Here is a 26,080-nt window from a genome sequence, read left to right on the forward strand (position 1 = left end):
CACATAAGGTCTAATTTTGCTCAATGAAATAAAAGATTTTGAACCATTATGGTTTCCTATTCACATATTATACTCAGAGCTCAGAAAAGCTTTATTGTGTCAGAATAAAAACACAGTTTATATGTTCAGGCAGGACACGAGAATGGACAATTTACATTTAATGTTTTGATTAACCTTCTGGAGTCCACGAAAGCCGGAGCACGACTTCTTCATGACGTCAAAAAAAGACACAAAAAGACCAAAAAAGAAACAAAAAGCCACAAAATGATTAGAAAAAAAGATACAACATGACTATAAAAGACACAGAAGCCACAAAATGACAAAAAGGAGACAAAATGACCAAAAAAGACACCAAATGACAGAAAAAGACACAACATAACTACAAAAAGACACAACAACAGACACAAAATGACTAAAAAAAGACACAAAAAACAAAAAAAACACAAAATGACAAAAAAGACAAAACATTATTTAAAAAAGACACAACAACAGACACAAAATGACTAGAAGAAAAGACACAAAATGACCATAAAAGACAGAAGACACAAAATGACAAAAAAAGACACAAAATAATTTAAAAAAGACACAAAATGACCAAAACAGACACAACAACGGACACAAAGTGACCAAAAAAGACACAAACTGACCAAAAAAGACAGAAAAAGACAGAAAAAGACACAACATAGCTACAAAAAGACACAACAACAGACACAAAATGACCAAAAAAAGACACAAAAAACAAAAAAAAACACCCAAAATGACAAAAAAGACAAAACATTATTTAAAAGAAATAGAGAAAATATATGAATAACCCTTTTAGTGGCTGGCTTCATGAGAATCACCCTATATATATATATATATATATATATATATATATATATATATATATATATATATATATACTGTAAAAAAATATATGTATATATATATATATAAATATATATACATATAATACATATATATATATATATATATATATACTGTAAAAAAAAAAAGATAAACAATTGCTGTTTTTTTGTGTGTTTTTGGGCTCATTTTTGTGTGTTTTTTGTAGTTTTGTAATTTTTTTTGTGTTTCTCGTCATTTTTGTCTGTGTTTTTTGTGCTTTTTATGTGTGTTTTTATGTGTTTTTTATTTTTTATTTGTGTTTTTTGTAATTATGTGTGGGTTTTTTGATTTTTTTATGTGTTTTTTGTATTATTTTTCTGTGTGTTTTTTGTGTTTCAAAATGTTAATCCAGTAAGTCAAAATGACAAAGTAATAATAATCAGGCGAGGTTGTGCTGAAAAAGATGATACCAGCATGGCATGGTGATCATTATTTAAGTTGCATATACAGGCAGAATGAAAAAAAAAAAAAAAGTCAAAAACCAACAAAATAGCCCCAATATCCATAGAGTTAATGTGATCAAAATAAGTATATTCTATCTCAAACATTTCTATATTAAAGTTAAACTTAAACAACTGCCTCAAAACCAAGAATGCATTTGTATTTATTACATTTTATCAAATATATTAAGTAAAATGAAATGACTACAGAATAATTTATCACAGTGTATATATATATATATATATATACAGTTCAGGCCAAAAGTTTGGACACACCTTCTCATTCAATGCGTTTCCTTTATTTTCATGACTATTTACATTGTAGATTCATCAAAACTATTAATGAACACATGTAGAATTATGTACTTAACAATAATAATAATAACTGAAAACATGTCTTATATTCTAGTAAGCAAAGGGTGGTTACTTTGAGGAATCTAAAATACAAGACATGTTTTCAGTTATTTCACACTTTTTTGTTAAGTACATAATTCCATATGTGTTCATTCATAGTTTTGATGCCTTCAGTGAGAATCTACAATGTAAATAGTCATGAAAATAAAGAAAAACGCATTGAATGAGAAGGTGTGTGTCCAAACTTTTGGCCTGTACTGTATATATATATATATATATATATATATATATATATATTTGGGTAATTGTCATGAAGCCAGTCTAAGTTCTTTCTGTGAAGATTATAAGGGCATACTTTATTAAACTAAATATATTTCACTTTTATATGAATGAACAACACAGCCATAATGAGGCACAATTCATTGTTTTGTGTTAAAATAATATTTCCGATATTTTTAAACATATTTTTGATTCACAAATTCATTCCTGTAATGATAATTCATTCCTTTAATGCTTTCAGATCAAAATGCTTTTTTCGGTTTCCCCATACTTATATACAATAAATATTTAATAAACTTCATAAAAATAATACACATTTGTTTGAAAATGTATATATATATATATATATATATATATATATATATATATATATATATATATATATATATATAGATGCCTTGACTATGCCTTTATCTGTGTACATGCTTTGTGTGCGTTATCTACCTGTGTGTGTGTGTGTAGATGCATGCTTTCTGCAGACTATTGTGTGATGTGTGTGTGTGTGGGTTATGTATGCTTTGAGCGTACCTTTTTTTGATGTGTGTGTGTGTGTGTGTGTGTGTGTGTGTGCGTGCATCAAGTCAGCCCAAAGCCGAGCTGACAGACAGCTTCCCTCCGAGGAGCCCCTTAGTGTTTCTGATTGATCGTCATAATGCCAAGGTACAGGCCCTGTCCTTGGTGCCTATGCTAATCGCAGCCTCATGCATATTTATGAGCTCCTTGGGAATCAAGCAGCTAAATAAAGGATGAGGCCGTTGGCTTGGAGCTGCGTTCATCACTGACTCTGATTGATTAGAAAGAGAGAAAAAAATGTGCCTATAAAGACCTGTGTGTGTGTGTTTTATTTTTTTCCTCTCCTACTCAGCTCAGGGATCATAATAGAAGCCTGTGACTGCAGGAGCAAACAGAAAGTGGAGGTCTCAGGATTAAATGGTTCAATGGAATAAAGTTGGTTTGTATGTATAGAAGCATACAAACCAACTATATAAGCTGTTTGCACACTTTGTCTTTTTTTTTTAAACAGATCCTATTATTATTATGTATCATATTATATATTATATATCATATTATTTTATTTATAATAATTTTATTTATTTATATTTCATTTTATATTGTTACTTTTTATTATTACATATTATATTATATATTATATACTGTACTATTATTACAATTGTATACCATCTAGTCACTATAGCATTATTGCCATCATATCATCAGTATAATTATAATTACCATCATCTTGCCAACCTACCAACTGATCTGCTTTTTTTAAGTGTCCTTGTTCTATTCTGTGTTTTTTTTCTATTGTTGTTTTTATTTATGCTACCTCAGTATTTTATTCTATTGTATTTCATTGTATATTGTACCTGGATACCGGACTGCTGTGACAACCGAATTTCCCTTCGGGGATGAATAAAGTAATCTATCTATCTATCTATCTATCTATCTATCTATCTATCTATCTATCTATCTATCTATCTATCTATAAGCAGTCTATCTTGACTCAAAAAAAGTGTCAGACAGTGTTTTTGCACATTTTAGCCAATATAAGCAAAATCATTTTCATTCTTTCCTGTATTTTAGATTTGCCTGTATGAACCTTTACCTGTAACCATGGTGTTAATGTGCTTCCTCACCATCCATCTCATATCTCACAAACTCTTGAAGGGAATTTCTTTAAATAAGGCTCAAATCAAAGATGAACTGAGTAGAATTGGACATTTTGGACATACTATACTATGTGTTTTGTTTATTTTTTTTTCATATTTTGGACACATACTATACTATTACTTTTTCCTGCATTTTGGACACATACTATACTATGACTTTTTTTCATATTTTGGACACATACTATACTATTACTTTTTCCCGCATTTTGGACACATACTAAACTATGACTTTTTTTCACATTTTGGACACATACTATACTATGACTTTTTTCTCACATTTTGGACACATACTATTCGATGACTTTTCTCACATTTTGGACACCTACTTGACTATTATTTTTTTCACTTTTTGAACGACATACTATGACTTTTTTCACATTTTGAACGACATACTCTGACTATTTTTTCACATTTTGAACAAGATACTCTTGATTAATTTTTTTCACATTTTTAATGACATATGATACTATGATTTTTTTTTCACATTTTGGACACATACGATACTATGACTGCTTTTTTATACGATTTGGATGACATACTATATACTATTACTTTTTTCACCTTTTGAATGACATACAAGGTCTTTGTAACAAGTTTTGAAGTGATGTTACCGACTTCTCCTGAGTGTTGTATGTACATTTTCAATAGGCTAGTGTCACACTCAGTTTACCTGTGTAATATGTCTTATTTTAGTGTATTATAGAGCTGAAGTATCAGGGATCATTTGGATGTTTCTCTGTGAGGAAGAATACTTTTTCTCACATTTTGAATGACATACTATACTGTGACATTTTTTTAAAAATACGATTTGGACGACATACTATACTATGACTTTTCATTGATACGATTTGACTTTTTTTTTTTTTTTAACATTTTGGACACATACTATACTATGAGGTTTTTTTTTCAAATTTTGGACGTCATATTGTACTTTGACTTTTTTTCCCCCACTTTTGTACGACATACATTTCACTTCTGATCTCAGCCTTTTTAAATCAAAGTTGAAGACCCACTTTTTTAGGTTGGCATTTAATTCTGCCAACTCTGTTTCTTAGGTCTACTCATTTTGTTTGTTCCTTTCTATGTATGGCTATGGTCTATGGCTCGTACTACCTTGCAGCACTGCAGCACTTTTATTTTGTACTTATATGTTATGCATGTGTTATGTATTGTTTTTATGGATTTCCTGTGAAGCACTTTGGGTACCTTCTGGCTACTGTAAAGGGCTATACAAATAAACTTGATTTGATTTGATTTGATACTATACTATGACTCTTTTACACATTTTGGACACATACTATACTTTGACTTTTTTTTTAATTTATTTAATTTTTTTTACATTTTGGACACATACTATACTATGACTTTTTTACATTTTTGACACATACTATCCTATGACTTTTTAATATTTTGAACACATACTATACTATGACTTTTGTTTTCAAATATTTTTGACACATACTATACTATGACTCTTTTCCCCATTTTGGACACATACTATACGATTACTTTTTTATATTTTTGACACATACTATACCATGACTTTTTTTATATTTTGAACACATACTATACTATGACTTTTTTCCACATTTTGGACACATACTATACTATGACTTTTTTTCACATTTTGGACACATACTATACTATGACTTTTTTTTTTTTTACATTTTTCACATACTATACTATGACTTTTTCACATTTTGGACACATACTATACTATGACTTTTTTCGGCATTTTGGACACATACTATACTATGACTTTTTTTTAACATTTTGGACACATGGCTTTTTTTTAAATATTTTGGACACATACTATACTATGACTTTTTTACATTTTTGACACATACTATCCTATGACTTTTTAATATTTTGAACACATACTATACTATGACTTTTGTTTTCAAATATTTTTGACACATACTATACCATGACTTTTTTTATATTTTGAACACATACTATACTATGACTTTTTTCCACATTTTGGACACATACTATACTATGACTTTTTTTAAACATTTTGGACACATACTATACTCTGACTTTTTTTCACATTTTGGACACATACTATACTATGACTTTTTTTTTTTTACATTTTTCACATACTATACTATGACTTTTTCACATTTTGGACACATACTATACTATGACTTTTTTCGGCATTTTGGACACATACTATACTATGACTTTTTTTTAACATTTTGGACACATGGCTTTTTTTTAAATATTTTGGACACATACTATACTATGACTTTTTTATATTTTAGACACATACTATATGATGACTTTTTTAAATATTTTGGACACATACTATGCAATTACTTTTTTTGGCATTTTAGACACATACTATACGATGACTTTTTTTTCTTAAATGATTGACATTTGCAACACTGAAAAGTGATCTGTTTCATTCTGAAGAGTCAGCTTTTTCAAAACCAACATGACATTTCTTTTGTCACATTTTTGACGTCATATTGTACTATGACTTTTTCTTTCCCGCTTTTGAACAACAAAAGCGGGAAAAACTTTTTTTTAATGATTTTTTGAATGATATACATTTTTCACAGCCTTGACTGAGTCCATCCCTTTCTCCTCCATCACGATATATAGTACGCTGCTTCCACTTCCAAATGGAAGTGCATCGTTCACTCCGTGGAGAAAGTTTATATGTAACAAGTTGCTGTTTGTCCAGGACCTGAACGACTCGACGACCCTGAGGCAGACAGAAAGGATTGTGGCAGTGCCCTCACTCCCTGAACACAAACTGTTTTTACCACTTTACTCCTAAAGGAGGCTGCTGTCCATCAGGACAGCATCACTGACACCACTAGAAGTTTCTTCCAGACTGCAAATGGCCTCATCAACAAGATCCAGGGCCCCCGCAGACATAACTCTGTACTCTGGTCAACATTTTCACACATTTCAGCACAAAACTGGACAGCTCTTAATATGAAAAACATTTATTTTTATGTGTCTCTCACTTTGTTTCTTCACATTTTCTGGTTTATATTATGTCTTTTGACCTTTCTTTTGTAACAAATCATAATGAAAAATTATGTGTACCTGTAATCCTACTTTGCAACAAAATAAATATGTTCTTCATTCTGGTTTCATGATTGATTAAAAAAAAAAAAAAAAAAAAATATATATATATATATATATATATATATGGAAAAACTGTACTACAACATGTATCAACAGGCCAGAATTGACCTATTTGAAGCATTTTAAGGCAGTTTAAAATTATTATTATTATTATTTTTTTTTTTACAAAAATCAGCATGCTATAGTATGACTTTATTTTGAAGGGGTCATTTTTGGACAACCCATTATAAGGTGTTTTTTTCGCTATTTTGGGACACACTACACTACTACACGTATAAACCATATAAACAGACTATAATTGAACCATTTGAAGCATTTTGAGGCACTTTAAAATTGGACCATTTTTGACAAAAATCGACATACTATACTATGACTTTTTTCAGGGGGTCATTTTTGACATCCCATAATATGGTGTTTTTCAGTCATTTCTGGCCATATCATGCTCTACTATGTATCAACAGACTATAATTGACCATTTGAAGCATTTTGAGGCATTTTAAAATTTGACAATTTTTGACAAAAATCGACATGCGATAGTATGACTTTTTTTCAGGGGGTCACTTTTGACATCCCATAATAAGTTTTTTTTTTTTTTTTAATATATTTTTGGACAAACTCAACAACTACATGTATCAACAGAGGATAATTGACCAATTTCTAGCATTCTATGGCATTTTAAAATTTTAGCTTTTTTGATAAAAATCGACAAACTATACTATCAATCTTTCTTCAGACTTTGATATTATGTGGTTTTGAACATCATGCCATTTTAGGCCTTTTTCCACATTTGAATTCTCATGATTTATTTCTGTAATTTTGAACATCATACTGTGGCTTCTTTGTGGTATTTCTTTTACAACAGTAATTTTGTTACATCTTGTGACATTTGCCTGTGAGATTCATCAAACAAATGCATTTACTTCCATTAAAAATAACAGGCTGAAAGGAGAGAAATGAGATCACATTCAACATTTTGGTCCCTTTATTTCATGTTAACCACATTTCAAACAACTAAACAACCAATGGTAATGGCATCACCAGATCTAAACAACACTTTGCTAGACAAATAATCATCAGAATAATAATCATACAAAAAGAAATGTACAAATTCAGGAAAAAAAAAAAAAAAAATCCCAAAAAGAAATCAAACAAAAAATATAATACAGATGAACGGCCATGAACCACGCCAGTAAAAATAAAGCCTTAGTAGAAACAAATATGCTTAAAATTTCTGGCTTTCACGTCGTCTTCAACACAACACTCTTACAGTCTTTGTCTTGATAGGTCCATTAACGAGATAAAAATAAAATACAAGAGCCGACTGAACAGTTTGCCACAACATTTTGCCACAAGTATGCCGGTTCTGGCCAAGAGAACAGAAATCTACAAGCAAAATTTACTAACTTAACAAAATGTTCACCAGAGACCTTCATCTTTGTGAAATGTGCAGTTTCATTTTTAACCGAGTAATCCATTGTCTTGAGACACAGAAACATGCTGGAATAAACGTAAATCACATTATGGGTCACAACTGGGTTTTATTATCCATGATGTTTGGAAATGAAGCCCTTAATCTGGTGTCTTGTACTTTTTTATTGGCCTTATATGTACTGTGACATGATTTATTTAGTCCCCTAATGTTGTCACAGTTCTTTGATTCCATAAAGGTAACAAGATGCAAAAAATACCAAAACAAAAAAAACAGGAAGTGTGTCTTTGAATTAGCTTGTTGTTTAGTCTTCTTCTTCATCTTTTAAATGGATAACAGAAAAAGACAAATGTCAAAAGAGAAAAATCTGTGTATCATTCGTTCTTTCAGTTTTCAATTGGTAATCAAAATCAAATAATTAAAAATTGACCGGTTATTTTGTCATTTGTTGTCCGTTATAAATCAAAAAACGAAGAAAAAAAATGCTTGCTTGCTTCTTCATATCTGATCTGAGCCTAATATATAAATATGAAAAAACAAGCATTTTGTTCGTTTTTTTGTGTTATAATTAAAAAAAGAAATAACAAAATAATCACTAAATTTTCATTATTTGATTTTTGATTGCCAATTGAAAATGGAATGATACACGGATTGAGAAACCTTGATAATTTATATTTGAATTTGACTTGCTTGACTTGAATAATTGCATTAAAAAACTGAATTTGAATCACATAATTTGACATTTGTATTGTTCAATTTAAATCATTGCATTGAAAAACTGAATCTGAATTGTAATTCGAAATTTAATTTATTAGTTTTACAATTCAAATTCATTTCGCAAAATTAAATTCCAAATTTTCTGCGACGAACATCCGGGTAGTTAAGGCAGAGCAATCAATCGCAGAAAACTGAGCTGCTGATTGGTTGAAGAGGCGATCTGTTTATCTGCGCTCGATTGCTCTGCCTCAACAAATTCAAATTATGTGATTCAAATTCAGTTTTTTAATGCAATAAGCGGACGAGAATGGATGGATGGATCATGTTTTTATGTTTGGATTTCTGCAGGGTGACCTGGTTTTTGTTTTTTTAAGTGTTCATTCTTAAAGTCTCCTTAACGAAAAAAACTTGCAAAGCTTCCTCACTGTAAGTCAAACTGGATGTGGGCCACAGCTAAATGTGCAATATGCAAAAATATATCTTACTTTTTTTTTTAGGCAACATGTCTTAATGGACAGTTAAGTAACATAAGTTCCAAACTTTAACACCAAGTCACTGAAAATGACACTGACAGCTTTTTTTTAGATTGATTTGAAATGATGAACTTTTCTTTGTAATGTGTCTGGTGCGTGATGTTTGTGTTTGTTTGTTTGACTGTGGTTGTCATATCTTATTTACAGTAAGGGTGGATGCACACTATAAGGTTTGACCGAAGATTGCCATCCAAAAACATTTATGAAACCTTTTTTTTTGGAGCAGAGATAACAACGTTTGGTCTGAAAGGCAAGGAATGATTTCTCTTTTTTTGTCTTTTGGCACTCATTCAAATACTTGAAAATTCCAAATTTCATCCCTAGAGAATATTGGATGATATTACATACAGCCAGAATGTGTAAAAAAAAAAAAAAAAAAAACATACGGACCCGGGAGAGGGAGGTAATATTTTGAGAAAAAAGTTTACGGGATTAATGAGATTGTCTTTCTGTTTGGTCGTAGAACCACATGGATTTATTCCAACTAATCAGCAAAAATCAGGCTTTGTCACAGACGGTGACCCCATGACGTCAATATAATAATATTAACTTTATTGACCTTAATATTTCAAGAAAAAATTTGCATATTTAAGAGATTTAAAGAGGCAAATCTACACGAAAAAAGTCGTAGATTTATGAGAAAAAAGTGGAAACTTCTTTCTCGCAGATTCACCACTTTAAATCTCATAAATCTGCAACTTTTTTCTTGTAGATTTGACACTTTAATCTCGTAAATTTTTTCCTCAAAAAAACCCCGGGTCCGTATGTTTTTTTTACACATTCTGGCACTATGAAATATCCTCCGATATTCTTTAGGATTGAAATTTGGAATTTGCAAGTATTTCAATGAGTGTCCTATTAAAGGTTAAAGTGGCAAATCTACGAGAAAAAATTTGCATATTTAAGAGATTTAAAGAGGCAAATCTGCGCGGAAAAAGTTGTCTTCCCCCCACTTTTTTCTCGTAAATCTGCAAATTTTTTTCTTGTAGATTTGCCACTTTAATCTAGTAAATTTGCCACTTTTTCTCAAAATATTACTATTATTTTTATTCATACTCAGCCCTAATATGCCTTCATAGTCAAGTTCTCCTCATAAAAGTCACTGAAGAATAACTCTGTTTCTTGCTGATTTTTTTTCAAAATTTTTCATTTTTACATTGGAAATAATCAATAAAGTTAATATTATGATATTATTATCTTCCTAATTGGTCAGATGCCATGGGGTCACCGTCTGTAATGTGCTACTTCTTTCTGTTTTTGTGTTTTTTCCGAGTAAAAGCAGAACTGAAGAAACTGAAGAAAGTCAGACTGACTTGATGCAGTATGGAAAGTTTTGTAACCAATAATGGATTTTTGCTTTGATCCAGCTAAGTGAAACAACATCACCATCTCTTATTACTTTCTAGAAATAATCTGGGATGAATCTCAGAGGTCCAAAATGCAGATTTGAGATCATTTGAACCTCAGGAAAAAGTGAAAGTGAGAAATCTTCCAGTGTGCATCCAGCCTTCACAGGGAGACAACATTCAAGGCGTAGAATATATCTAAAAAGGAAATACTGTACAATAGTCACATCACAGCCCAGCAGAGAGGACAGAGAAATAGAGAAGGAAAAAGTGGCGCTTTTCTTTTCTTTTTTCTTTTTTTTTTAAACATCTGATTTTGTTTTTTCAACATATCATTTTTTCTTTTTTCTTTGTACAAGCATGTAACAAGTTCACAGTCTCGCTGAAGCGAACACACACACACACAAAAATCACCAGTGTGTATGTTTGTCGCTTGTTTTCTCTTCTGTACAGGTTGTGTGTGTGTGTGTGTGTTGTCACAGGCACACACACATAGATGCACACGTGCACACTCAAAATGTGCAAGCATGCCCCCTCTCTTATTCACACAGAACCACGTGCACACACTCTCAAACACACACACATGCTCACAGGTTGGGTTTTGGGGCGGACACCAAGCAGGTTTTTTTTGCACTCTGTGTGTCCCGGTGTTGCTTTGAGAGTGACAGGCAGCTTCAACAGCCAATCACAGGAGAGGTTCTCAGCCAACAGCCAATCAGAAGGAGCTGAGGGCCTCCAGGGCGACTTCATAGCAGAACTTATACTGCTCCTGTGGAGGGAAGGAGGAAAAAACAGCTGAGTCATCTGCAGAATTATTTAATTAGTTAACAAGGTTATTATAGTTCACAAAAACTAGAATAGAAAAAACATTTTCCCTAACTGAAATAAAAAAAACGATAACTAAAACATCTTTTACATCATGGCCCACGGGCCAATTTAATTAATTAATTGATTAATTAATTAATTAATTAATAATTGTATTTAATGTGAGTTTTATATGAATGGCACTTTACTGTGTTGTGTGTGGAAGGTCCCTTTAATTACTTTTTTTGGTAATTTTGTGTCTTGTTATGGTAATTGTGTGTCTTTTTTTAATAATTTTGTGCCTTTTTTCAATATTTGTGTGTCTTTTTTAATAATTTTGTGTCTTTTTTTTTGGTAATGCTGCGTCTTTTTTGGTCATTTTTGTTGTTTTTAAGTAATTTAGGGGTTTTTTTTCCAATCATTTTGTGTCTTTTTGGGGTCATTTTGTGTCTTTTTTCGGTCATTTTCTATCTTTTTTTGATCATTTTGTGTCTTTTTTGGGTCATTTTGTGTCTTTTTTAAATAATTTTGTGTCTTTTTTGGTAATTCTGTGTATTTTTTTGGTCATTTTGTGTCTTTTTTGGTAATTTTGTGTCTCTTTTTAAGAAGGTTAAGATTAAATTTGTGCCTCATGCATTAGGCCCAGTGCCAGCATATCAAACATTTTACATATATACACTACAGGCCAAAAGTTTGGAAGCAAGATCAAATTTGCACGAAAAAGGATCATAGTTTCATTGCTATACTTTGCAACAAAATAAATGTGATTATTATATAAAGAGTCACTTATTACAACACGTTTTTACTATAATTATCAGGTCTTTAGGTTTTTATTGCTTAGACTTTGTGTATCCTTCTTTCCTTAATGCATAAATCTGAACTCTTGTTTCTTTACTCAACTGCTTCAGTTTGATCCATTTCTGTGGTAGTTTGTCAGAGATATGAACACAGATGAGATTTATTGGGATTTTTGTATACAAACTCTCAAAAAGCCAAAGAGCTAAAGACAAATCTTCTCAACCCTAAAACTAAACCCTTCTTTTCTTTTGTTAACATTTATTCAATTCAATGGTCTGCTAACATCAATGTATACTTAAAGGTAAATTGAGGAAAATGGTTAAATTCAATAAAGGTAAAGTCACACATCCAAAAATCCAAAGAATCCATACTGGTTTTTAAGAAAGTCATTGTGAACAGAACACTTAAGTTGCTTCCAAACTTTTTCCCTGTAGTGTGTATATATATATATATATATATATATACACTACCGGTCAAAAGTTTTAGAACATCCCAATTTTTCCAGTTTTTTATTGAAATTCAAGCAGTTCAAGTCAAATGAACAGCTTGAAAGAGTACAAAGGTAAGTGGTGAACTGCCAGAGGTAAATAAAAAAAGGTAAGCTTAACCAAAACTGAAAGATAATGTACATTTCAGAATTATCCAAGTAGGCCTTTTTTCAGGGAACAAGAAATGGGTTAACAACTTAACTCTATGGAGTCTTGGGCTATTTTGTCCATTTTTGAATTCTTTTCATGTCTTTGTAAGTCATTTTGTGTCTTTTGGTGTCTTTTTTTGTCATTTTGTGTCTTTTTTTGGTCATTTTGTGTCTTTTTTTAGTCCTTTAGTTCAACATAAAATGTGATTTTTAACACTATCATGCTCAATAAAGAATTTTAAATGTTGCAAATGTGCATTAATTTCAGAGTACACTGAGACATTAAACTGCATCATTTTCATTTAAATTCTGGAAAAGTTGGTGTGTTCTAAAACTTTTGACCAGTAGTGTATATATATATATATATATATATATATATATATATACATATATATGTGTGTGTGTTTTTACTGTATGTAATAGAGGTGTGCATCTGATGAAACTTAATCCTTCTATGTGAAATTAAATACTGAGACCACCTCTAGAGGTTCCCTTCATTATCATAACCACCAGCAAATTGTTTGATCATCATCTCCTGGGAAATGGTGTGTGTGTGTGTGTGTGTGTGTGTGTGTGTGTGTGTGTGTGTGTCTGTGTGTGTGTGTGTGTGCGCTGAGAGTCCTCACCATAGTCTCCACCATATTAGTCTTGTTGTTCCTCAGGGTTTTGACAGTGTGGAAAACATCCACAATGTTCTGCTGCTGGATCATCTCATTGATGCTGCAGATGGCACAGAACGTTCCAGAACGCCCTCCGCCGGTACTGCAGAGGAGGAGGAGGAGGAGGAGGAGGAGGAGGAGGAGGAGGAGGAGGAGGAGGAGGAGGAGGGACAGGTTGGAAGGAGAGAGAACACAAGTTCTTCATCATCAAACAACATCATTGTCATCATAGGAGACCAAGGTGTGAATGGTAAAATCATCCCGCTGATTATGTATGACCTCATCATAAAAAAGAGAAAAGAAAGAAGAGTTTGAGGGAAGACAGAAAAATAAATCCAGATAATTACTCCTGGCCAACTTTGGCATAAATACAGTGATGTTTATTAATATGAACTGTCGCTGAATAAATAAAAAGATAACAAAAATGTTGGGAATTAAGGATGTCTCTTTTATGAATAAATGACACCTTGCATAGGGCATCAAATGTGTAAATATAATGGTGTTATTATAAATGATATCTCTCCCATAAGGGTATCAAATATGTAAGGATGAACCTGAGTGACACTTCAAAAGTGTGGTTAGTGTGGTGAATAATTATCATAAATAATGATTAATTATAAGAAATGATATGACTTGATTTGCTCTAAGTCATAGCTTGTTGGGGCACCACTCTGTAAAACAGAGAAAAATATAGCCAATTCACCTAAATCAGTCTCATAAAGTTACTAAACTATCAATTTGGAACACTGCTTAATAATTATGTATATAATTATAATCAAATTACCTTATTAATATTTAGTGATGGTTGAGGGAATTGTGAATTCTTGTCATAGAAGAGGCTAGCATATCGTTCACAGTGCACAACATTAAATATGCCGCATTTGTAATCAAAAGGTATTTATTCTAAATAACAAGTAAAGCAAAGAAAAGCACACATCTATAAAATATAGAGTTCTACAAAGAGTCTAACCTTGTGTAGGCTTACAAAAGAGAGGAAAGGTCTTTTGTTGTGTCTTTTATAGTTAATTTGTCTTTTTTGGGTCATTTTGTGTCTTTTTTAGTCATTTTGTGTCTTATGTGGAATTTCTTTGGTCATTTGTCTTTTCATTTTGTCTTTTTTTAGTCATTTTGTGTCTTTTTTACTCATTTTGTGTCTCTTTTGTTCATTTTGTGTCTTTTTTTGGTAATTTAGTGTCTTTTTTAGTCATTTTGTGTCATTTTTGTGTCTTTTTTGGTCATTTTGTGTCTTTTGTTGTGTCTTTTATGGTTATTTTGTCTTTTTTGGGTCATTTTTAATTAAGAAATTAAGGATGCCTCTTTTATGAATAAATGACACCTTGCATAGGGCGTCAAATATGTAAATAAAAGGGCGTTATCATAAATGCTATCCCTCCCATAAGGATATCAAATATGGAAGGATGAACCACTTATTGATATTTAGTGATGGTTGAAGGAATTTTGAATTCTTGTCATAGAAGAGGCTAACATATCGTTCACAGTGTACAACATTAAATAGACTGGTATTTATTCTAAATAACAAGTTTAGCAAATAAAAGCACACATCTATAAAATCTAGAGTTCTACAAAGAGTCTAGGCTTGCAAAAGAGGGGAAAGGTGTGTGTGTGTGTGTGTTAGAAAGAGAAAAGAAAGTTCGAGGTAAGGCAGAAAAAGAAATCCAGATAATTAAGAAGAAAAGAGAGAATGTAGACCTTTTGTCTTTTCACACAAACTGCTTTGAAGTCAGAGATGTTCGCTAGCGTCCTTTACAGAACAGCAGGATTAGCTTTCTGCCTTTTATCACCGTGGGAGCCCTGCTTTATAAAATGTGTTTATCATAGAATTTAATGTTTCCTTTCAGGCAGTTCTTGTTTCCACTGAGTTATCCTCCTGCTTTGCTCTGTTGCAGCTGCAGTGTTGAGGTTAATCGTGTCAGCCTTTAAAAAAAAGAAATTGCTCTTGAAACCTATGAACCCTATACTGTAAAACTTTCACTGGGGTTTAATGAAACTTAATAAAACAGGTTATGAAAAAGCAAGATTTGTTTGTGGTTGCAGTCAAAGTGTAGACTTCTGTTTGTGTGTAGGAGGACTTTGGTTTGTTGAATTTAAACGTTTCTCCTGGCAGGCAGCAGGTTAGAGTGATAACTGTCAATATTCTGATTGGTTGGTTGCAACAACAGACACAAATGACCAAAATAAACACAAAATGACACATAATGACTGAAAAAAGACACAAAAAGACACAGAATGACTAAACAAGACACAAAATGACCAAAAAAGACACAAAATGACTAAAAAAAGACACAAAATGACCAAAATAAAGACACAAAATAGCTAAAATAGACACAACAACAGACACAAATGACCAAAACAAACACAATATGACACAAAATGACTAAAAAAAGACAGAAAATGACCAAAAAAAGACAGAAAATGACAAAAAAAGACAGAAAATGACCAAAAAAAGACACAAAATGACTAAAAAAAGACAGAAAATGACAAAAAAAAACCACAAAATGACCAAAAAAGACACAAAATGTTCGACTGTTTCACTTGTTTTCAGTGTTTTGGTCCTTAATTATCTCAATAATAATAATATTACAGCTTATCCTGAGATTTTATGACCTATACTGAGTAAGTGTGCAGGAGGACTTTGGTTTGTTGAATTTAAACATTTCTCTCGGCAGGCAGCAGGTTAGAGTCATAACTGTCAATACTCTGATTGGTTGGTTGCTTTTCAATCTTTTAAGAAGTGCAAACCAGAGAATGTGCATGTTCCATAAAGTCAAATTTGAGACGTCAGAGGACTTTTTTATAATGCTAACCTTAGTGACACGAGTACAACAGTGAAGGTTAAGAGCAGGCTAAATCCGACAGAGATTGACAGGAAGTGACAGACGGGAACAAGCAGTACAAAGAAAACTGTCACTGCATGGAACAAAGTATGAGCTGCACTAATGGAGTCAAGACATTTCAATACACCTGTTCACCAAAAACACTTTATACGGAGAAAAACTTGTTGTAATGGACAAATATGCATTGAAACATACATATTCATAATAACATGTCTTTTTTAGTCATTTTGTGTCTTTTTTAGTCATTTTGTGTTGTTTTTGTTCATTTTGTGTCTTTTTTTGGTAATTTAGTGTCTTTTTTAGTCATTTTTGTGTCATTTTTGGTCATTTTTTGGTCATTTTGTGTCTTTTGTTGTGTCTTTTATAGTTATTTTGTCTTTTTTGGGTAATTTTGTGTGTTTTTTTGTCATTTTGTGTGTTTTTTGTCATTTTGTGTCCTTTTCTTGGTCATTTTGTGTCTTTTTTGGTCATTTTGTGTCTTTTTTAGTCATTTTGTGTCTTTTTTATTCATTTTGTGTCCTTTTTTGGTCATTTTGTGTCTTTTTTAGTCATTTAGTCCAACATAAATGTGATTTTGAATCTTTTTTTTACTTTCAAAACACTATCAGTTCAGCTCAGCTGTCTTTTTACATCTTCTTTAGGTCACAAAATGACCAAAAAAGACAAAAAATGTACAAAAGAGATAAATTAAAGCTGCCAGCAGTGATGAACTGGCCCGAGCAGAGTGACCTGATGATTATTAGTTTCTTACCAAGATAAAAAAAAACTTTAAATTTAGAAGTGTTAGATAATTGATCTTGTTTTAAGAGTTAATTTCTTTTTTTTAAGCAGTCAAAATGCTTATTTCTAATCTTGTCAAGGTAAATTATCTGTCCATGCAGCAAGATCATTTCTCTCAGATTTAGTGTTTTTATCTGGTTTTTAGACTAAACACCTTTTTTTGCAGTGTACGTGCTGGTTTTCTTTATTCTGGGACAAGGCAACCTCTATCTAAAATACATGTCTATATATATATATATATACATTTAAATAACTCCAGCTGGGGCAGATTGCTGTGATAAGTGCGCTGCTCTTTGCTTCTCTAACAGCTTCTTTCGGTGTGATTTGCTGAAAATGAGACATGTGCTCAGCATTAAAGGCCTCTCTGACTCCCAACCTCCAGGACAAGTGAAGAGCAGGAAAAAAAAATCAATTTTCACCAGCTACTGATTGAACCATCATGTTTCTCCTTATCTCTGGTATTACCAAGTCTGTGAAATCAATAGCTGGGGCTGATTAGCCAGTGTATCTGTCTTTAGCCAGGAGCACAGAAACCCTGCTTCCCCTCCGTCACACTCACTGGAGTGGTGTAAAACAGTCAGGAAGGACAATTACTAACACACAATCCTGCCTTTATTTATCTGACAGTGTTTGAGTTTCACATAACTGTTATATGAGACGCACATATAGAAACTTTTTAAATGCTAGACATTTTGAACTTTTAATTTGAAAGGATGATCTCTGTCATTTATCTTCCTATAAGATATTAGAGGTTTAAACATTGATTCTGTAAGTAAAACATGATAATAATAATAATAATAATAACTTTATTTATATAGCACCTTTAAAAACAGCCATGCTTTGACAACAACAACAAGCATGACTAAAAATCATGAAAAAATAAGAAACCAACAATGAAGAAAAAAAAAATATATATATATTTTATTATCTTTTTAAATTAGTATAACAATAATATAATATATAATATAATAGTATTATAATTTATTATTTTATTATTTTTTATTATATATATCATATGTATATATATATGTACTGAATATTTTTTTTATTATTTTTTAAATTATTATAATAATAATATAATATATAATATAATAGTATTATAATTTATTATTTTATTATTTTTTATTATATATATCATATGTATATATATGTACTGGATATTTTTTATTATTTTTTAAATTATTATAATAATAATAATATAATGTATAATATAATAGTATTGTACTTTATTATTATATTATTTTTATTATATATATCATATGTACATATATATGTACTGAATATTTTTTATTATTTTTTAAATTATTATAATAATAATAGAATATATAATATAATAATATTATAATGTATTATTATATTATTTTTTATTTTATATATATATATATATATATATATATATATATATGTACTGAATATCCTCATATAAAAATTAAGATTAAAAAAATCACTCAGTACAACACATATTTTAAAGTAAATCATAAGCAAATTTGCAGTTATATCCTTCAAATGTTTTCAATTATATTTACTCTGTTTGTTTAGTGATTTCTTCTCAGGTTTTCCATATAATTAACATACTATTTCAGTTACATTTACTCAAGTTATTTGATAGTAATTCATTTTTTGAGTGTAGGCTTCTTGAGTCAGAATTATTACATTTTATTAGCTGTGCCTTTAAACATCATGTGAAACAGGTGGATTTTAACCACAACATGTTGTATTTCAGACTCTTTTTCTCACACAGAGATAGAAAACACTCCAAAAAAACCCCAAACAAAGCCTCCCAGCATCTAGAAAATACAAATCAATGCCAATTGTGATTGGCCCAATGAGCTGTGACAGAGGAAGCTGATTGGATGAGCACCAGCGATGCGCTTGAGTAAAGTTCTGGCTGTGAGTCTTCCTGTGTGTGTTGTTTTTAGTGAAGTCTGGAGTAATCTCTCATCTATAGATTTCACTCCCTCATTACCAGCTTCATTTGTTCTGCTCACATAATAACTGTACGCAGCTTGGGACTGTGTTTGTGTGTGTGTGTGTGTGTGTGTGTGTGTGTGTGTGTGTGTAACTTCAACTTTGGTAATTTTGTGTCTTTTTTTAGTCATTTTGTGTCATTTTTGTGTCTTTTTTGGGTCATTTTGTGTCTATTTTAGTCATTTTGTGTCTTCTGTGGATTTTTTTGGCCATTTGTCTTTTCATTTTGTGTCTTTTTTGGTAATTTTGTGTCTTCTTTTAGTCATTTTGTGTCATTTTGTGTCTTTTTTTGGTCATTCTGTGTCTTTTTTAGTCCTTTAGTCCAACATAAAATGTGATTTTGAATCTTTTTTTTACTTTCAAAACACTATCATGCTCAATAAAGAATTTTAAATGTTGCAAATGTGAACAAAGGTGTCAAATCTAACATATAAGAGGGTTCCATCCAGTTCTATCATTTTATAATTTTATACTAAATATATTTGACCAAGACCACCACATTGTTGTGTTTCAATTGTGCTTTGTACAAGTTTGTATTTTGGTATAAATAAGTATAAAGTAATTTCATAATATGTATAATATAATATACATAGTATTTCCTATGTAACGCTTAAAACAAAAGTGGCTATAATGTAAAGAATTGTAGGTTGCAGCCTTAGATAAAGGACATCTTACCTCATGTTAACCTTTTTTATATTGCACATATGAATTGCCCTTTAAAGTTTTAGACCAGTGCTGTGCATGTTATAGCTCATTTCAGACACACCAGAACTGAGATTAATGTTTAGTTTTCAGCAATTTGTATATTTGACAGATCAGAAAGAACGAGCCAGCACAGCAGAATGGATGAGTCTAGAAATAACATATATTTATATTATATATATCGTGTGTGTGTGTGTGTGTGTGTGTGTGTGTGTGTGTGTGTGTCGTGTTTGCATGAAGAGAACATTTGTTGTCTGTCTATGTGTGTGTGTGTGTGTGTGTGTGTGTTCTTTTATAATAGAAAGTGTACTTTATCATTGTTCAGAGTATCTCAACATCTTTCACCTCTTTATCTCTCTCTCTTTCTGTCTCTCACACACACACACACACACACACACATTCTTGTCCTTCTATCTTTGTGAGGACCCTCATTGGAACAGTGGATTCCCTTGCATTCCCTTGTTATAATAGTTTTGGATTTTTCATTAGTTTTAGTTTTAATTTCGTTGTGAATTCTTTTTTTCAAATTCAGTTAGTTTTCGTCAGTTTTTAGGGTGAGTTTGCTAGTTTTAGTTTAGTTTTTATTAGTTGTAGTTTTTTGTAATGGGGTATTTGTTGGGTGGGAGATTAAAAGAGGTCACAGTAAATTTTGCCTTTATTTCCTTTGTCTGATCCATCTTCATTATGTATGAAAAAAGTTGACAAAGACGAAAACGAAGGACATTTTCACTATAATTTTAGCTAGTCTTGTAACCACACAATACAGTTTCAGTTAATTATCTTTTTTCTTAAAACTCTCATTTTTATTTCAGTTAACGAAAATGTTTTTTTCAATTCTAGTTATTTCGTTTAGTTTTCGTTAACTATAATAACCTTGTTCCCTAGCCCCTTACCCTAAGGTAACCATGGTTACCCTAACATAAACCTTATTGTAACCTTTAACCCTTAAAACAAAGTCTGAAATCTCAAATGTCCTCACTTTGCAAAAATGTCCTCACTCTGTTGGTTAAAAACGTGTTCCGGTCCTCACTATGTAGGAAGTACAAGAACACACACACACACACACACACACACACACACACATACACACATACTTAGGGCACATCTGTCATTCTATGACTTGTGTTTCTGTGAGCAACTACCTCCATCCTTTCACCTTCCTGCTACTATTTAATTTCATACAGTTGGTGCATCTACATGTGTGTGTGTGTGTGTGTGTGTGTGTGTGTGTGTGTGCAGTTTGAACTTACAGGCAATGTACCACGGTCCTCCCGTCTCCTCCGTCATACTGCTCCTGCCACTTGGCCAACCTCCGGACCAACTGGAGGATGGAGCGTTTAGAGAGAGGCGTGTCCCTGTAGGCCGGCCAGCCGATGAACTGGAAGTGCTGCACCAGGCGGTAACCGTCCTGGGGCTGCCGAGAGAGAGAGAGAGAGAGAGAGAGAGAGAGAGAGAGAGAGAGAGAGAGAGAGAGAGAGAGATTAGATGATTTATATCAACACAATCAACAAGCCTTTGTTGTTTTGAGCCACAGTGGAAGATGACTATTCTGGGTCTAAATCAGGGGTCTCAAACTCAAGTTACCTGGGGGCCGCTGGAGGCAGTATCAAAATGACCAAAAAAAAGACATAAAATCACTAAAAAAAGACACAAAATCACTAAAAAAAGACACAAAATTACCAAAAAAATACACAAAATAACACAAAAAAGACACAAAATAACACAAAAAAGAAACAAAATGACCCAAAAAAGACAAAGAATTACCAAAAAAGACACAAAATTATTTAAAAAAGACACAAAATTATTTAAAAAAGACACAAAATGACCAAAAAAATACACAAAAGGACCGAAAAAAAACCCTAAATTACTTTAAAAAAGACACAAAATGACAGAAAAGACAAAAAATGACAAAAAAAATACACAGAATTACCAAAAAAGACACAAAATTATTTAAAAAAAGACACAAAATTAACAAAAAAAGACACAAAATGACAGAAAAAAACCTAAATTACTTAAAGAAGAAACAAAATGACCAAAAAAAGACAGAATTATTAAAAAAAGACAAAAAATTATTAAAAAAAATACACAAAATTAACAAAAAAAGTAATTAAAGGGACCTTCCACACACAACACGGAAAAGTGCCATTCATATAAAACTCACATTAAACTTTCATATCAAGGTGGGGGCCACAAAATATCGTCATGAGGGCCACAATTGGCCCGCGGGCCGCGAGTTTGAGACCCATGGTCTAAATGGAAAGGCTGGCAAAATCAGCTTTCTTTCTCCGACCGTTTCTGGTCTAAAAGGTTTAATAATGGTGGAGATTCTATTATTGTTGACATTTGTGATCCAGACGTCTGTCTCTGTCCTGCACAAAACAATATCAAACCAAGATATGATTGGAAAGGTTGCACATGGTGACTGATCTGTTGATGTCTCTTTTGTAGCATTTCAGTGCAATGGTCACCTAATCTTCCTAATAATCCTCTGGACTCCACGAAAACGCCGAAGCACGACTTCTTCATGACGTAAAAACGGCTTTTCTCTAAAGTTTTGGCTTTTCCACTAAAGTTTCCATGTCCAATTTAATGCATCAAACCTTTTTCAGCAAAGGTAAAAAAAACACCAGGGGTTTAGGATTCTAAATTAAAAAGACAGTTTGCAGATTATAGCCATTTGGATTAAATGTTTAGGAATAATTGGTCAACACTGAGCAGTTTTTGCTCTCTCTCTCTATACAAAGTGTGGATTTTAGATAATTTATTCTTTTGATAGGACAGAGTTCGACATGATTTTACTTTATTTGCAGAGATTTTTCTAATTTTGCAGTGTGCATTTAACATTTTTAATGCATGCTTTTGTGTTTACTGTTTTTTTGTGTGTTTTTTGTAATTTCTGTGTTTTTATCTGTGTTCTTTTTAATTTCTTGTGTGTGTTTTTACATGTTTTTTGTGTGTGTTTTTGTGTTTTTTGTAAAAAATGTTTGATGTTTTTGGTGTGTTTTTGTCTGTGTTTTTTGTAATTTTGTGTGTTTTTTATGTGTTTTATTTGTGTTTTTTGTATTTTTTTGTCAGTTTTTTGTGTTCAAAATGTTGATCCAATAAGTCAAAATGAGTTTTAAAAAAGTGTTTTTATCTGTGGTCTTTTTAATTTCTTTGTGTGTTTTTGTGTGTTTTTACATGTTTTTTGTAAAAAATGTTTAATGTTTTTGGATTGTTTTTGTGTGTGTTTTTTGTAATTTTGTGTGTTTTTTTAAATTTGTTGTGTGTTTTTTGTGTTCAAAATGTTGAACCAGTAAGTCAAAATGAAAAAAATAATAATCAGGTCAAATAGGTGAGTTTGTGCTGAAAACAATGATACCAACACATCATGGTAAAAAATTTTAAGTGGTTTAAACAGGCAGAATGAAAAGGAGTCCAAAACGGACAAAATAGCCCGAGTGAAAGGAAAAAAGAAAAGAAGGGAAGGAGATTTCTTCCTCCCTTTCCAGACCCTGAGCGTCATGTAAACAGCCTCCTTCCTGTTTGTTGGAACATCCAGCAGGTTCACGGACAAATAAGATGTCGGATGGAGTGAAGCTGCAGCCAGACGCTGCCAGTCTTCTCAGTGGTGGTCTCATTTGGTAATGATACACTAAACTGATGCATAAATCACTTTTCATGTGTTGTGCACGCTGTTGTGCTCTGATTAGTTCTTGTTTCTGAACAAAATGCCTTTTTGAAAAGAACTAGGCTCGGACTCAACAAAGACGACGTCTTATAATGTATAATTCAATTTCATGGAAGACAAAATGTTTTCAGTCGTCTGGCCCGAGGCGGCTGGCATCCACCACTTAAAATACCAAAACCCGCCATCACTGTCATACTGATTTACTGCCAGGCTCGCAACACACACATATGCACATTGACATTTACACACACAACCACATAAAGCTGCGTCTGCTTTCTCCACTTCCCTCCCTCTCCTCCAGAAAAAATACACCTGCTTTATCTTTTCCTTCTTCTTTCCCTCAGTTTATTTCCTTATTGTTGTGATATTTGTGTAGCTGTATGTTAATATTGCTTTATACAGATAGTCTTATATGCAAACTAACTTTACTATCATTTGATTTGCTCACACACTGATATACTAATATACTGATATACCATTTAAGGCGGGAAAGCATTACCGCATTTCTACCATTAAAACCTGTTGGGGCATTGTTGCGTTATTCTACCATTAAAGCCGGGAAAGCGGATACGTCGTTTTGTAGTATTTGTAGTTTTTTCCACCTATTTTCCGTCTCTTGGCCAATGAAATGCATCAGAATACATGCCCTGCAAAAAAGCCAACTTGTATTTTTTGGCCTAAAACAGTGATTTAATTTGGTAAAACTTGGAAATATAAATTATTGACATTTAGGGCAATAATGTAAGTTAGCACAACAAAGGAAGCCAGTTGTCTGCTCAAAAACAAGTTGGTGAGTTGTTGTTACTTATATCTTTAAGTTGGGGTTCACAACAAGGGACAATAGTTCTGATAACTCTTATTTCTTTGTTGGGAAATGCTGTCGTTAGCTAACGCTAGCGGCTAACTGAAGCTAGCGGCTAACTGATGCTAGCGGCTAACTGATGCTAGCAGCTAACTGATGCTAGTGGCGCTGCTTGTTACAGCTACAAGAGTAGCCATTAGCGTATCAATGCTAACTCACTGTACATATGCCAAAGCTGGCCAAGAGGCTAGCTTTAATAATGTAATACCTGGACAGATGTAAAGTTTAGGGTCCAAAATCCGGAAACAAGTTTACAATTGTTCTCTCCACTTCCTCCTCCTCTTTCAATCAGCTCCTATTTCAAACTTTTACTATGCCTCAATCATTTTTCTCTCACATCATTTCTCTTTTTGTTTCCCCCCCTGCACACTTTATGTATTTCCCTTTCAAGCCTTTTTTCTCAGTCCTGCCTTTTCACTCTCCCTCTCTTCATTTGATGGCTTAGTGGTTGGTGGTACAGACTCAGCTAGGTTGGAGCTGCTCGCACAGTGTGAGATGTGCTGTTGTGGCGATGATATGAGCCATTTCACGCTAGACTGGTGATGTGTTTGAGAGAGAGAGAGAGAGAGAGAGAGAGAGAGAGAGAGAGAGCTATAATATAGAGAGTAGGGTAGTGGGGAGTTCACTAAGCGCTATAGGAGCATGCAGACGATAGCACACCGTGAGTTGTACCGTCATGGATGGGTGAGAAAATGAGATGAAAAGGGAGTAACAAGAGGAGGCAAGAGGGGCAGAAAGAAAAGGGGAAAAAAGAGGCGAGAGGGGATGTAATATTAGTGTAGTATGTCAGTGAAATGGTCACCTAATCTTAACCTCCCGCCGGAGCATGACTTCTTCATGACGTCACAACGTAACAACGTTCAGCAGCATGTTTCCCTGCTGTCAGCTGAACTCTAAAGTTTTGGCTTTTCCACAAATTTCCATGTCCAATTTATTGCATCAAACATTTTTCAGCAAAGATAAAAAACACCTCGACCAAGTGTAGTAACATGATTTTACTTTTTTTGCAGAGATTTTTCTAATTTTGCAGTGTGCATTCGGCATTTTTAATGCAATCTTTTCTGTTTACTGTTTTTTGTGGGGTTTTTTGTAATTTCTCAGTTTTTATCTGGGTTCTTTTTAATTTCTTTGTGTGTTTTTCCGTGTTTTTTGTGCACGTTTTTATTTGTGTTTTTGTAAAAAATGTTTAATGTTTTTGTGTCTGTTTTTGGTAATTTTGTGTCTGTTTTTTGTGTGTTTTATGTGTGCTTTTTGTGTTCAAAATGTTGATCCAGTAAGTCAAAATTAAAAAAAAAAAATCAGGTCATTTAGGTGAGATTGTGCTGAAAACAATGACACCAACATGTCATAGTAAAGATTTTTAAGTGGTTAAAAACCGACAAAATGCCCCAAACTCCAAAGGGTTAAAGTGACCATCTCGAAAAACAACGCTTGCGAGTGAAAGGAAAAAAGAAAAGAAGGGAAGGAGATTTCTTCCTCCCTTTCCAGACACTTCCTGTTTTTTGGAACAGTTTTCAAAATGTTCCATTGTTATCGCACCTCCTCACTGCCAATTTTCTCTGTGGAGAACCAGGACTCAGTTAGCCT

The 26,080-nt window shown here is 32.4% G+C and overlaps 1 protein-coding gene across 1 annotated transcript in view; it reads right to left on the reverse strand.

Annotated features, from left to right (window-relative positions):
• Positions 1–10,373: 10,373 nt before the first annotated feature.
• The window catches only part of ptprt (protein tyrosine phosphatase receptor type T), a 555,356-nt gene continuing 539,649 nt past the window's right edge, over positions 10,374–26,080 (reverse strand). Inside the window, exons 34-36 of the mRNA XM_059329753.1 lie at positions 21,212–21,375; positions 13,624–13,759; positions 10,374–11,527 (exon numbers count right to left, since the gene is read on the reverse strand). Coding sequence (XP_059185736.1) covers positions 11,474–11,527; positions 13,624–13,759; positions 21,212–21,375 — 354 coding nt within the window. The 3' untranslated portion in view covers positions 10,374–11,473. The remainder of the gene's footprint in view (positions 11,528–13,623; positions 13,760–21,211; positions 21,376–26,080) is intronic.

This window comes from Centropristis striata, chromosome 3, assembly GCF_030273125.1.
Source record: "Centropristis striata isolate RG_2023a ecotype Rhode Island chromosome 3, C.striata_1.0, whole genome shotgun sequence".
NCBI lineage: Eukaryota > Metazoa > Chordata > Actinopteri > Perciformes > Serranidae > Centropristis > Centropristis striata.